General features: G+C 49.0%; 1 protein-coding gene across 1 annotated transcript in view; it reads right to left on the reverse strand.

Annotated features, from left to right (window-relative positions):
• WWC3 (WWC family member 3) overlaps positions 1–13,180 on the reverse strand; it is a 127,975-nt gene extending 114,795 nt beyond the window's left edge. Inside the window, exon 1 of the mRNA XM_059050094.2 lies at positions 12,897–13,180. Within this exon, the coding sequence (XP_058906077.1) occupies positions 12,897–13,180 (284 nt within the window). The remainder of the gene's footprint in view (positions 1–12,896) is intronic.
• Positions 13,181–13,699: the final 519 nt, after the last annotated feature.

The following is a 13,699-nucleotide window of genomic DNA, read 5'->3' on the forward strand; positions in this document are numbered from 1 at the left end:
AGCCTCGTTTACCTAGGAGCACAAAAGAATGAGAGTCCCATACCTGAATTCTTCCAGGAACTAAAACGTTTTGTACCTTTGAACCTTATCTTCTTAACTGTGTATTTTTTTTCCAGTATTATTCAGATATAACTGACACATAACACTGTGTAAATTTAAGGTGCACAAACATGCTGATTTTGCTACACTTATATATTACTATAATCTGATTACCACAGTAGGGTTAGCTGACACCTCCGTGACATCATATAATTACCGTTTCTTTTTTGTGGTAGAACATTTAAGATCTACTCTCTTAGCAATTTTCAAGTATACAATACAGGGCTATTAGCTATAATCATAATGCTGTACATTAGATCCCCAGAATTAACTGTGTATTTTTAATGAAAATCGTTCTAAAAGTGCTTATTTTCCTGTCTTATTATAAACTACAGTTGACCCTTGAACAACACAGGGGTTAGAGGTGCCCACCTACCAGAAAGTCGAAAATCTGCATGTAACTTACAGTCAGCCCTCTGTACCCACAGTTCTTCCGTATCCACAGTTCTGTGCTGTAGTATTTACTACTGAAAAAAATCCAGTGGACCCATGCAGTTCAAACCCAAGTTGTTCAAGGGTCGGCTGTAGTCGTTTTTTTTTTTTTTTTTTTTTTTAACATTTATTCATTATTTATTTTATTTATTTTTGGCTGCGTCGGGTCCTCGTTGTGGCACGCGGGATCTTTGTTGAGGTGTGAGGGATCTTTCATTGCAGTGCGTGGGCTTCTCTCTAGTTGTGGCACGTGGGTTTTCTCTCTCTAGCTGTGGTACGCTGGCTCCAGGGCACACGGGCTCTAGTTGAGGCGCGAGGGCTCCGTAGTTGTGGTGTGCAGGCTTAGTTGCCCCATGGCATGTGGGATCGTAGTTCCCCGACCAGGGATCGAACCCACGTCCCCTGCATTATAAGGCGGATTCTTTACCACTGGACCACCAGGGAAATCCCTCAACTGTAGTCTTGTAGTCTTAATTGGCATGTTGTTTAAATAATCTAATCTAACTTTCCCTGCTTGTCTTATGACAATTAGATGCAGCGGCCATTCAGAGGGAGGAGAGAAGTCTCTGTTGAGGGTTCCTTGACTAAAGGGTCCCCCGCTGGGTTTTATCTTTCTGAGTCCCTTCTCTCTAGTTGCTTAAACTTCCCGCTGGGGTCTTCTTATCCTGTGTCCCCCACCCCAGCCCCCATCTACCCCACCCCCAGTGACTAATAGTTACCTTGAATAGACCCTGTATTCTCCTAAAATCAGAGGTCAGCAAACGTTTTCTGTAAAGAGCCAGACAGTAAATATTTCCAGTTTTGCAGGCCACATGGCCTCTGTCCAGAGAGTCAACTTTGTCCTTATAGCGCAAAAGCAGCCAAAGACAATAACTAATTGCACGATTGTGGCCGTGCTCCAATAAAACTTTATCTATGGACACTGAGACTTGAAATCCACATAACTTTCATAAAATACTACTCTTCTTTTGACTCTTTTTCAACCATTTAAAAATGAAAGCCCCATTCTTATCTTGCAGGCTGTATAAAAACAGGGGGCCAGCGGGATTCAGCTTGTAGCCTGCTGTTTGCCAAGCCCTGTCCTAAGATCTCCCAGGGGCAGTCATCACATCTGGGAAACAGTTTACACTCAACGAGCATCAGTTTGCAACTGACAACAAGTACCGTTTTCTCGTACGTGTAAGAAAATCCAGCCACAAGGAAATTTGGGGACTTGCGCGGTGGCATGCCGCAGGTGCAGGTGCAGGAGCGGACCTGGACCCTCTGCATCTTCTGACTTCAGGGCTGACCATTTCCCCCCACCAGCCACCCCTGCTCCCCCGACAGCAGGCTGGTAACCGCTGCGCTGTTGGCCTATTATTTCATGTAGGTTCTTTTTGTTTCCCCAGCTGCATTTTCATCCCCTTCAGGAAAAGGCCTAGGCGATATTAATTATGTGTTACCCTCCATCGCACCTGGCACAGACTTAGCAGCTAGATTAATAAAAATCCTACCATATATTCGTCTTGGGCTACCTGTTCCTAATTTTAGAAAAAAAATGTGAAATATGTTATACTTCTCTCTTAAAGTAACAAATTAAAAGCTAAATTAAGTTGATCTCTTTTCTTTGACCCTCAATTGATTTTTCTTAAAGGGTGACAGCTGCTCCCGTGGGCAAAGTTCGCACAGCTGCCCTCAGTTAGGATCACATGATGGTGTGTCCTCTGCGTTAAACCAAGAAGCAAAAGCACAAAACCAGATCCCTATGACATATATGAACCTCAGTAACATGAGGCTAGGTGAATGCAGCCTGACACAAAAGGCCATCTGCATACAGTTACAGAAATATGAAATATGGAATATAGAATTCCACCTATATGAAATGCCTGGAACAGGCAAATCCAGAGAGACAGAACGTAGATTGGTGGTTTGGCAATTGCCAGGGCTGGGGGTGGAGCGGGGAGTGACTGCTTAATGACCACAGGGCTTCCTTCTGGGGTGATGGAAATGTTTTGGAACTGGACAGAGCGGTGGTTGCACAACACTGGTAATGTACCAAATGCCACTGAGTTGTTTACTTTGAAATGAGTTATTTTCTTATGTGACTTTTACCCCCAATAAAAACAAGGTTTTTTAGAGAATGGCGGTAGATCTGTACATTCTGACGGTGGAAAGAGTGCCTAGACATATTGTTAAATGAAAATGGCAAGTCACAGAAAAAAAAAATTGATAGCAAGATCCCATTCATGTAAACTTCCAAATCAAATATCCGGGCTTCTGCACATATACTTAGGCAGAGGTGTAGAGAAGGGACAGCAGGCCACACAGCAAGCTATTATAATGCTGGTTACCCGGGGAAGGGGCAGGCAGGGATTTTCTTCTGTTCTGCGTACTTGGGCATTGTGTCACTCTAGTAAAGCAAGAACGAATGCTTCAATGGGTTCCCGCATCACAGAAACCCCCCCCCAGGCCCCTGTGGCTCTGGACATTTGAAAGGGCGCCCACCGTCAGGACCACGCACATCTGTGCATCAGAGCACAGCGCCAACAGAGACTGGAAAGTGGGGTCTGCAGGAGAGAAGCGCAGCTGCTTGTAAAGAAAAACTCAATCAGGCAGCTCTTTGGTCACCAGGATGTCGAACAATTATTTTTTTTTTTTTTTTTTTTTCCGGTATGCGGGCCTCTGACTGCTGTGGCCTCTCCCGTTGCGGAGCACAGGCTCCGGACGCGCAGGCTCAGCGGCCATGGCTCACGGGCCCAGCCGCTCCGCGGCACGTGGGATCTTCCCGGACCGGGGCACGAACCCGCGTCCCCTGCATCGCCAGGTGGGCTCTCAACCACTGCGCCACCAGGGAAGCCCCGAACAATTAATTTTTATTAAGTTTCTCGCTCTTTCGGCTGCATCAGTCAGTTGATTAATCACATGAAGCGCATTAGCTTCATAAATGAGTACAACAGGTCTCAGAAGGGCCTACTGTCAGGACAGCATCACCCCCTCTTTACAATCTTTAATTTTCTCTTAGAGAAAGGCCAGTGTGTGCGAGGGGCATTTCCGGACAGAAGGAGAAAGGAGGGGAGGGTGTGAACATGGGTGGCTGCAGCCAGACCCTCCCTGAACTGCTCTCTGAATGCCAGGTCCCCTCCTGGAGACTGGAGCCCAGCGAGCTGGCTGGGTGTGACCCTGGCCTTGTAGCTGACCTGCCAGGCAACGTCTGCCAGTAGTGCCAGCAATGAGCCACAGGACGAGGGCACCTTCTCCTCCTTCAAAATTAGACAGATGACCGTCTTTATCCAATTTGCAGAGAAAAATTAATAAATGCACCAAGTCTCGCGATGTTAAGATTGCCATCTCCACTTCTGTTAAACATCAGCACCTCCTATATCTCACTTTTCCACTAGCCCTGGCACAAAACTGTGACTCTTGGCTACACACTGTAATCTCCAGGGGAGCTTAAAACTCGGGGCTACCTGGCCCATGTGGGGAAGCACCAGCACTCCTACACTTCCCGGCCGGTCCCACTGTGCACAAGCCCAGTGGGGAAGCCCGCTCCTAGGTCTCAAGAAGCCAAAACAAGCATCAGACAAGTGAGGACAGACAACAGCTGATCACAGCAAGCCTGAAACCTCGTATTTTTCACTGAGTACACGAGGTCGTGTTTATATCTTGACGCTGTGAACCTATGAATGGTCATTTTTCTCTGAATAAAACGGTGGGGAGTTGGCATCGTGGAATTAAAGACATAGCTATTTCTTAGATTCTGCAAGGACACCTGGACAGGGAGGGCGCTTCAGGGCGGCTTCCAAAACGCGGTGCAGCCCCACCAGGGAACAGTATTTGGCAACGAAAGGGAATGGAGCACTGATCCACGCTGCGACTCGGACAAATCTCGAAAACATGATGCTGAGTGAGATAAGCCAGACACAGAAGGCCACAGATTGCACGACTCCATGTACATGAAATGTCTAGAACAGACAAATCTATAGAGACAGAGAACAGATTCGTGGTTGCCAGGAGCTGAGGGAGAAGGGAGTTACTGCTAAAAGGTACAGGGTTTCTTTTTGAGGCAACGAAAATGTTCTGGAATTAGATAGTGGTGATGGTTGCACAACCTTATGAATGTATGAAAAACCACTAAATAGGGCACTTTAAAATAGCACATTGTATGGTATGTGAAGCATATCTCAACTTTTAAAAACCGGGGTACGGGGCTTCCCTGGTGGCACAGTGGTTGAGAGTCCGCCTGCCAATGCAGGGGACGCGGGTTCGTGCCCCGGTCCGGGAGGATCCCACATGCCGCGGAGCGGCTGGGCCCGTGAGCCGTGGCCGCTGAGCCTGCGCGTCCGGAGCCTGTGCTCCGCAACGGGAGAGGCCACAACAGTGAGAGGCCTGCGTACCGCAAAAAAAAAAAAAAAAAAAAGAAAGAAAGAGAAAAACGGGGTAATTTTCAGAACAAACCCAGTTGACCCGTACACTAGAGGGCTGCCCCACACTGGAGACAGGCACCTTTGCACAGGACGGAGCTCACCTCCTGCAGTGGTTCTCTGGTGTCCTGCCCAAGCTCCAGGCGGCCTTGAAATGTCACCCTCACCGGGGCAGTGCCCAATCTCCTGACGGCACTGAGGGTGGCACACAGGAGCCGCTCAGGAGCCCTCTGCCTGGCTCGATGTCCCACCCACTGAACTGCGGGGCTTGCCCCCCAGGGGTTGGCCCAGCCAGCTCCCTTCTTCTTTCCCTCTCCCACCCTGAACCCCTTGAGCTTTAAGGAAATAAAAAGAGGGCCCTCTAGATGGAAGATGTTGAGGATTCCACAGCTCCACAAGCAACTTTTCAGAATGCCCTTGCCCTGTCTTTCTAGAGCTTCTGAGCAAAGGCAGAGACCATCCTCTCACCGGTGGCTCCTTTGTCCACAGAGAGATGGGAATGTCTCTTGAGGGCATCCCAGGCAACCTGATCCCCGTCTCTCTCTCTCTCTCTCTCTCTCTCTCTCTCACACACACACACACACACACACACACGCACGCACACACACGCGCACACACACACACACGCACGCAGAAGGCCAGGCCAGCTCTCTCTGGGTTACTGCAGAACACTTAAGTGTTAACAGATTCATTTTCTTTTTTCGGCTGTGTTGGGTCTTCGTTGCTGTGCACGGGCTTTCTCTAGTTGTGGCAAGCAGGGGTTACTCTTCGCTGTGGTGCACAGGCTTCTCATGGTGGTGGCTTCTCTTGTTGCGGAGTATGGGCTCTAGGCATGCGGGCTTCAGTAGTTGCACCACGTGGGCTCAGTAGTTGTGGCTTGCAGGCCCTAGAGTGCAGGCTCAGTAGTTGTGATGCACGGGATTAGCTGCTCCACTGCATGCGGGATCTTCCCAGACCAGGGCTCGAACCCGTGTCCCCTGCATTGGTAGGCGGATTCTTAACCACTGCGCCACCAAGGAAGTCCCGAGATTCATTTTCTTCTGTTCCACTGCATATACACTTATATACACTTGACATTCAGTAACTACCCGTTGATTGAGAATATTCTACAAGTTGAAGAATACATTCATACTACTTTCCCAAAGGTTCATGTACTGGTATTACCATTTGCATGGTTAGTAAATTCAGGGTTTTTCACATAAATATGTTTAACATCCATTCTTCATGGAAACACAGACAGCAGGTCTCTGTGGTCTTACCCCCTGTTATGGAACATCTTAGTAACCAGCAATCTGCTTGAAACAAATTCAGCTCCTAAACGTGAATCATTGCAACCAGGCAGATAGAAGGAGTTCAGCGGGTCTCCATCAGGCCATCTGGCCCCCAGAGGACACTTGGCCATGTCTGAAGACACTTTTGGTTGTCATGACTTGCAGGGGTGTGCTACTGGCAGGCACTAGGTAGAGACCAGGGATGCTGCGAAACATGCTACACTACACAGGACAGGGTGACAATAAAGAAGTACTCACCCCCAAATATTAATAGTACCAGGGCAGAGAAACCCTGCTCTAAAGTAACACCTGCCCAGTTTGGATACCTCTTAGGACACTGTCTGTCAGCAATACAGTAAGTTGAATGACTCCACATGTTTCTCTATGTAACCGACTCACTGAACATACACCATCAACAACAACACTGGAAAAAACAGTGAAGGCTTATGAGTGAGTGGGGTTAATAGGAGGCGTCAGCTTGGCCCCTGGTGAGTCCCAGCTACTACTAAGGCGTCGGAAAGATTCCTTTGACACCCCACCACCACCGCTCCTGATTTCACCTGCCTTAATTCAAGCACCAGCTAAGTCCTGTGTACTACTTGTCTCCTTCACAATTTCTCTGATATAATCCCTGACTTTCCTAGTCCTACTGCCCCAGATATCTCTAACTCAGGCCCGTCAGCATCCGTTGAAACCTCCGACAATTTCCAAGTGGCGTCTTCTCTCAGAATTCCACCCTGTCCATCACTCACATTTGGCTAGCTCAACAAATAAGACTTGGTGCCTAACGTGAGTGAAACTGCAAGCTCAATCCACAAGGTGCAGGCTTCCTAGCTGTGTGTGAGGAGGCAGCAAGAGAACGGATATAAAACGCCCGGCGCAGTCCCCCTGAGCAACCGACGAACACCAGCTAGTGTGGCTGTTATCAACTGACACCAAGCTGACCACATGCTTCCACTGTCTCTGGGAAAACAACACATGGGGCGTATGGGTTTCCTACTGCTGCTGTAACAAACTGCCGCAAACCAGGTGGCTTAAAACAACACACATTTACTACCTCACAGTTCTGGAGGTCAGAAGTCAAAAATCAGTGTCATTCTACCAAAATCAAGGTGTCAGCAGGGCTGTGTTCCATCTGCAAGTGCTGGAAAAATACACCCTCTTGGCTCTTCCAGCTTCCAGAAGCTGCCTGCATTCCTCAGCTCATGGCCACATGACTCCGACATCTGCTTCTGCTGTCACATCTTCTTCTCTGACTCTGACCCTCCTGCTGCCCTCTTGTAAGGATTCTTCTGATGACACTGAGCCCACCCAGATAATCCAGGATGGATCACCTCATTTGAAGATTCTTAACTTAATCCCACCTACAAATGCCATTTGTGTTGGAAGGTAACTTACTAATAGGTTTAGGAGACTAGGACATGGACAGCTCTGGAGGGCGATTATTCTATCCGGGCGGGGTGGGGGGGGGTCCGGGGGGTGTCTGTTACATATCAAACAACAGTGAATATAAGATAAAAGTAACCACTGGGTATAACACAGTTCAAGGGGCACACGGTTACCTAGCCAAGGGAAGGTCAGGTTAGGTAGTGGATTTGGGCTCAACTCCGGAGTCCAACAGACGCCTCCTTGTTGGCTCTGGGACGCAAGGTTACTAAGGCAACCCCCTTGGCCACAGCTCCGTCACCTGTCCACCTACAACTCACGCAGCCCTCGTGGGCTTTCAGTGAGAGCACCGGCACACGATAAGCACTGCACGTGTGTCCTAAGACCCAAGGCATCCCAGCGGGAGAACAGGAGGTAGGAACAGCACGGTGAGGGCTCAGGGAAGAGGACACGGGCACGTGTGAGCCCCATGGAGGCAGGGACCTGTCTGCTGGTGCTCGGCACTGGAGTCCTGAACCCGGAGGGGTACCTGAGATGGAGAGGCTGTGCAACAGTTACTTAATGAATGAATGGGTGATCGAATGAACAAATGAACAGAGGCAGTACGCTTAAAGCAGAGTAGGGACTGGGCAGTGGGGTGGCGTACGTGACAGAGCACTCCATCAGGCTCAGAAGACTCAGCTCAAGTCCCTGTCCTTCCCACAGCCGGTGGGACGCACGCCTTGGCTACAGCCCTCATATACAAGATGAGGAGTTTGAAGGAAGAGGCCCTGGCTCTTCCAAGAACAAAGCTGGAGGATTCAAGCCACGCGTGGTCTTGCCTGAGCCTGACCTGCCTTACACGAAGACTCGGGGTCAGTCAAACTGAACGGTTCGCTCTCTTATTCCAAACGCACCCAGCACTTCCTCTTCCGCAGCACTTTCCTCACATTCCCCTTCTCATCCCCAGCACTGAGAAAGCACGAGAAACGCTCAACCTAGGAGATGATGGACAAGGATAAAGAAACCCCAGGCTCTAGTGAGCCCTCCTCCTTTTCTCCGAAGCCATCACCACCTGATAATGGTGCCTGGTGACCATCACTGTCTCCATTTTATGTGTCTCCCATCTCCCAGACAAACTTGGTCTCCATCCACCATCCCAGCACACAGGAGGCCAAGAATCTATAACTATTACTTCATTTTACTGGATTTGAATGGGAATAACTGAACTCAGGAAAATTTAGCTCTGCTTTTAATCCATCAGATTAATTTTACTGAATTTACTGGAAAGGCAGCCAATTAGCAAAAGGACCCAGGCTAGAAGCAGCTCACCGGGCTCACCCGGTGACCTTTAACAGGTCACTTGACCCAAGGGTTTAAGCACTAGAACCTATCAGAGGTGAAACACAGCTTCCACTTCCAAAATCAGAGCGAAAGGGAAGAAAAGGAAACTTAGAGTTTTCCAAACATCCGGGAGCTATTTTTGGAAATGAATGACTTTTCCATTCACTCCTCTTAAAAAAAAAAAAAAAAGAAAAGAAAAGGAAAGAAAGAAAGAAAGATATTAGACAGAGAACAAACCAAGAAGTGGTTGTTGATCATCTAAATGGAAGATTCTTCCAGAAGCCCACTCCTTATAGCCTGAAAAGCAAGACACTCCCCCATGTATACAGAGACTACCTATCATCTAAAAGAATGAAAAATGGAAAAATCATTATTTGCTTTTCAGAAAGTTTATGTAATCCCAAAACAGACCCTGCGGGGTAAATATAGTAAACCTCCTATTAATTAACACTGAATAAAGGTTCCAAGAAGGTAGCAATGATGCCATCTGGCCCTGTTATGTGGGGCTCCAACCTGGCAAATTCCGGAACCATGGATTGTTTTCTCCTTAAAGCAACAGCCTGTTCAAAAGACTTTCAATATATCACAGAATTTCTCCATGTGGCGCAGGTGAAACCGCATCTCATGAACAAATGGATCCCTAAAAGCTTTTGTCATGATATAATCTGGGCCTTCCACCGTCATCCTGATCATTTATACTCTGCTTTGATCTCGAATGTGACACGGTCCACCACTCAAACTGCTCGAGGTCGGCATTTCCAGTAACGGACAATCCCAACTGAGCTACCGGAAACAGAACGTTAAGTTTCAACAGATCAGTCCACCTGTAGGTTAATATCAATACAACCCTGCAAGAAGTAGACATATACATGTCAAAGGCACTGAATTTCTCCAAAAGAGGCAAAAAAGTTCTTCCCATATTATCCACCTAAATGGTAAATACCTTTTTATAAAGTGGCCATTCAACTCTGAGTTGATGTATGTGGAACACATATGTGTCACTAATGTAAACCACACACAACTCACCCACAGAAACTACCAGTCACAAAAATGGTGAATTAACTTTATTTTTAATCTTATTTATTTACTTGGCCGCGCCATGTAGCATGTGGGATTCTTAGTTCCCCGACCAGGGAATCAAACCCGTGCCCCCTACATTGGGAGCGAGGAGTCTTAACCACTGGACTGCCAGGGAAGTCCCAACTTTATATTTTTTAACAAAGTTTTTGGGTATGATTCCCAGAAAACTAACTACAAAAATTATATGCACAGTACTGATCTGCAGAGATAGTGAATTTAAACCTAAGGTGGGTTCATACTCCAACTAAAGAAATTGTTTTGAAAATACTGAGGGTTTTTTTTACACATCTGTAGCCACATCTGTAAAGATGTCTCCTTACGTTTGCAACCTCTTTGTTCTAACTTGAAAAAGAAAGTACAGCTACAATAATTCACCAACACACCCTGAGCTGGCAAGACCCTATGTTGTTAAATACAACATTGAATGGAATTACTATAAAACTCTAGAAGAGTTTGTTTACAAACCTTGGCCCTCAGTGACCTTGCTTACGGCAGCATATTTTATGCTATTAGGTTTAATAAATTATATAGGAAATGACGTTTTCAGTCGGCAACAATTTTCGCCTAACCGACTACATTCATCTATTCCTCCATAATTTCATTTTCTTTAAAAACCTATTTCTTTGCCTCTCCTGACAGTTCTCCATTTGGAAGCTGTTTGGGGAAAGTCCTCATTTTCTGAATACCGTTTTCCAGTCGTGCGAATCAAATGCAACTCAGAAAGGGTTTTAACTGTCAGATGCACATGGAGAAAATGCTGTGCTCTGACACACGGTTTTTTCCATATCATAAAAATCATAAAAATTAATTACAACTTTAAAGGATAACCGGTCACCTATAAAAATCGGCAGGGTTCTGTTGTGAAAGAAGAAGAATGACTATTACAGCATTTACACCCTTCCGTAGACTCCATTTAAATGTCTGTGGCTCGCTGAGCATTCCATACATATTTCGGGCAAGGTATTATGGGAGCTGAAGTGCAAGCTGTCCCCTGTTGAATTTTCGCCCACTATAAAAACAGTGTCTCATAAAAGTGTACACATTTTTACTTTACAAAAAAATGTAAAATGTCCACTTTTGCTCACTCCACCGACAATTTTAGCATTAGAAAAAGGGCTTTTTAAAAACCTGTAACATAAGTGATGTATAAAATGTCATTCAATAACACAGATTTCTGGAAAGAGGAACATAGGAAATGTGTATGAAATACATGGAAAGGAAGATTCTACAAGCTGTCTTCTGTGGGGTCTGCTCACCTATGGCCTGGGTTGTACCATTAAAATGGAAACTCTTACATTTATACTTTTCATCATGAATCCACACTCCAGTGTAACCACAACTGTTTTATATTACCCTCATAAAATGAGTCTTTGCCTTTTCTAAGCAAAACAGTATTTTTTAATTGGTTCATTTTCCAGTTGTTTGGATTTTTAACAGACATACAGCATAAAAGGGCACCACATTCCAAGCAGTTCTACCAACTCCAGAACCATCCAAGGCTAGATCAGACAGCTGTGGCTCTAGCCTTTGGTTAAAATTATAATATGATCTCACCTGATTTTCAAAATAACTGAGCATCTTTTTAAGCCAATAAACCGTGCTATAATCTCTCTAAGTTTCTGAGTCCAGAAGCTTGTCATGTTCAAAGAGAATGTTAGGGAACCATGATCCTTTTGCCTCTTTGTTTTTCCCTATCTGAACCCAGAGAAATCTTCAAACAACAATTTAGCAGCTTCCCTCCCCAAAGGTTTATTTTCAAACGCCAGTGCCATGCAGCGCTGCCTTTCCAGTGCAGGTAGGAGGAAGCAGGAGCCTGTCACCACGCTGGGCCTTTTCAAGTCTCAAAATCACTGGGAAGCTTGCAGTATTTCCTTTCTGGCACTCAGGCCCAGTGTGGAGAGAAGTTGCTCCAGATAGGACAAGATATCAGATAATCACTGTAATCCCTTGGTTTCAACAGAATTCCAACTCCACAAAAAAATGCCTCTCCCCAAAAGCAGCTGAACCACTGAAACCAACAGACAATCGAACAAAAAAGTTAACGAAGAAGTCATTACATGAACTTAATTAATCGTAATCTGGTGGTGCTTTTAGAAGCATCCGTTTTTCACTCCGTAGGACTTATTTACGTGAATATATAAGACAATTTAATGCTCTACTCGGATCTTGCACAAAAAGGAAACCTAAAATTCAACTCTTGTTTTCCCTTTATTCCAAAAGCATATGGGTCTAATCATAGCCCATTCTGACCGCAGTACACAGGCTTTTTCAATCAGAATTTTAACTCAATTTTTAAGGCGCTAAAGAGTAACCATCACAAGTTTGATGGTTACTACAAAGAATCGGGAATCCCTGAAGTGTCCCATCTGGCACAGTCTTCGAATGGAAACTAGGCTCAGCCCGCCAGACAAGGAACCCACACCACGAGGCTGGGGCGCACGTTTGTGCGTTTGGCTGGGGCTCCAAGATGACAGCTCATCTGGCCACCGCGAGGTCGGGGGCGCCTGTAGGGCCACAGCCGGGTGGCGGTGGGCCGCGGAGGCCCGACAGCGATGGGCGAGACCGCGGAGGAAAAAGGAAGAGGGCCATCCGTCAGCCCCTGGAGAGGAAATTCCAGGCGCCCAGCTCCCAGGCGTCGGTCAGTGGGTGACGTGAGGGAACCAAGTCAAGAGTGTCCGCCCCGCGGTGGAGGCCAGGGATTCCGCACTCCCGGGGCTCGAGCCCGGGAGAGGGGGCGCCTCGATCCTCGGCCAGGGGTCCGGGGATGGAGGCGTCCGGATCCTCGCCGGGCGCGGAGGACTCACGATATTCGCCCACACCCGGAGGCCTCCCGGGTCCTCGATCCTCTCCCTGGGCCCAAGGTATGGGGCGCCCTAATCCTGGCCGGGGCCCGCGCCCCCCTTACCGGTCGCGGGGGTCGATCCACGACGTCTGGCGCGTGTTGTGGTCGATGTAGAAGACGCGGCCGTCGTAGTCGCGCGCCTCCTCCCAGCCGGCGGGCAGCGGCAGCTCGGCGCTCTCCCGGGCCCGCGGGGGTGGCGGCGCGGAGGGCGCTGGGGGCGCGGGGGCCGCGGCGGGGGGCGCGGGCGGCGGTGGCTCCCGCGGGGTCTGCGCGGGCTGAGGCGGCTCCCGCGGGGCCTCGCGCGGCTGTCCCCGCCGCCGCCGCCGGCCGCCACTCAGCCAAGGCATGACGGCGCGGGCCCCGCCGCCGCCCGGCCGCCCCACGCGCGCCGCCTCCTCCGCCAGCACTAAGGCCCGGCGTCCGGGGCGCGGGGGCGGCCGCGGGGAGCCGCCCGCCGCGCCCGGTGCATCCTCCGCCCGGTGCCCGCGCACCGGCGCCCCCCTGCTGCTCGCCGCCCGCCCGCCCCTGCGCGCCGCCGCCCGCGCCGCCTGGGTCACTCGAGTCGCTGCCGCTCGTGGAGTCACAGCCCCAGAGCTGCCGCTGCCGCTGCCGGCAGCCCCTCAGTTCCCGCGGCGCGCCCGGCCATCTTCGTTACTCGGCGCGGTCCGGTGGGGGCGGGGGCTAAGCAGGCCCCGCCCCGCGTGTGGCCCCGCCCCTCCCCATCCCTTTCTCCCTCGGCGGCTCCTCCCCCTCTTGCTGCAAGCCCTTCAATCTCCCTTGGCTGCTCCGCCTCCAATCTCTTCTGGGGGCTGCTCGCCTTTTGGCTCCTGTGCCCCCCAGCCCTCATCCCCGCCCGCTGCTTCTAC

The sequence above is a fragment of the Kogia breviceps genome, chromosome X, assembly GCF_026419965.1.
Source record: "Kogia breviceps isolate mKogBre1 chromosome X, mKogBre1 haplotype 1, whole genome shotgun sequence".
Classification (NCBI taxonomy): Eukaryota; Metazoa; Chordata; class Mammalia; order Artiodactyla; family Physeteridae; genus Kogia; species Kogia breviceps.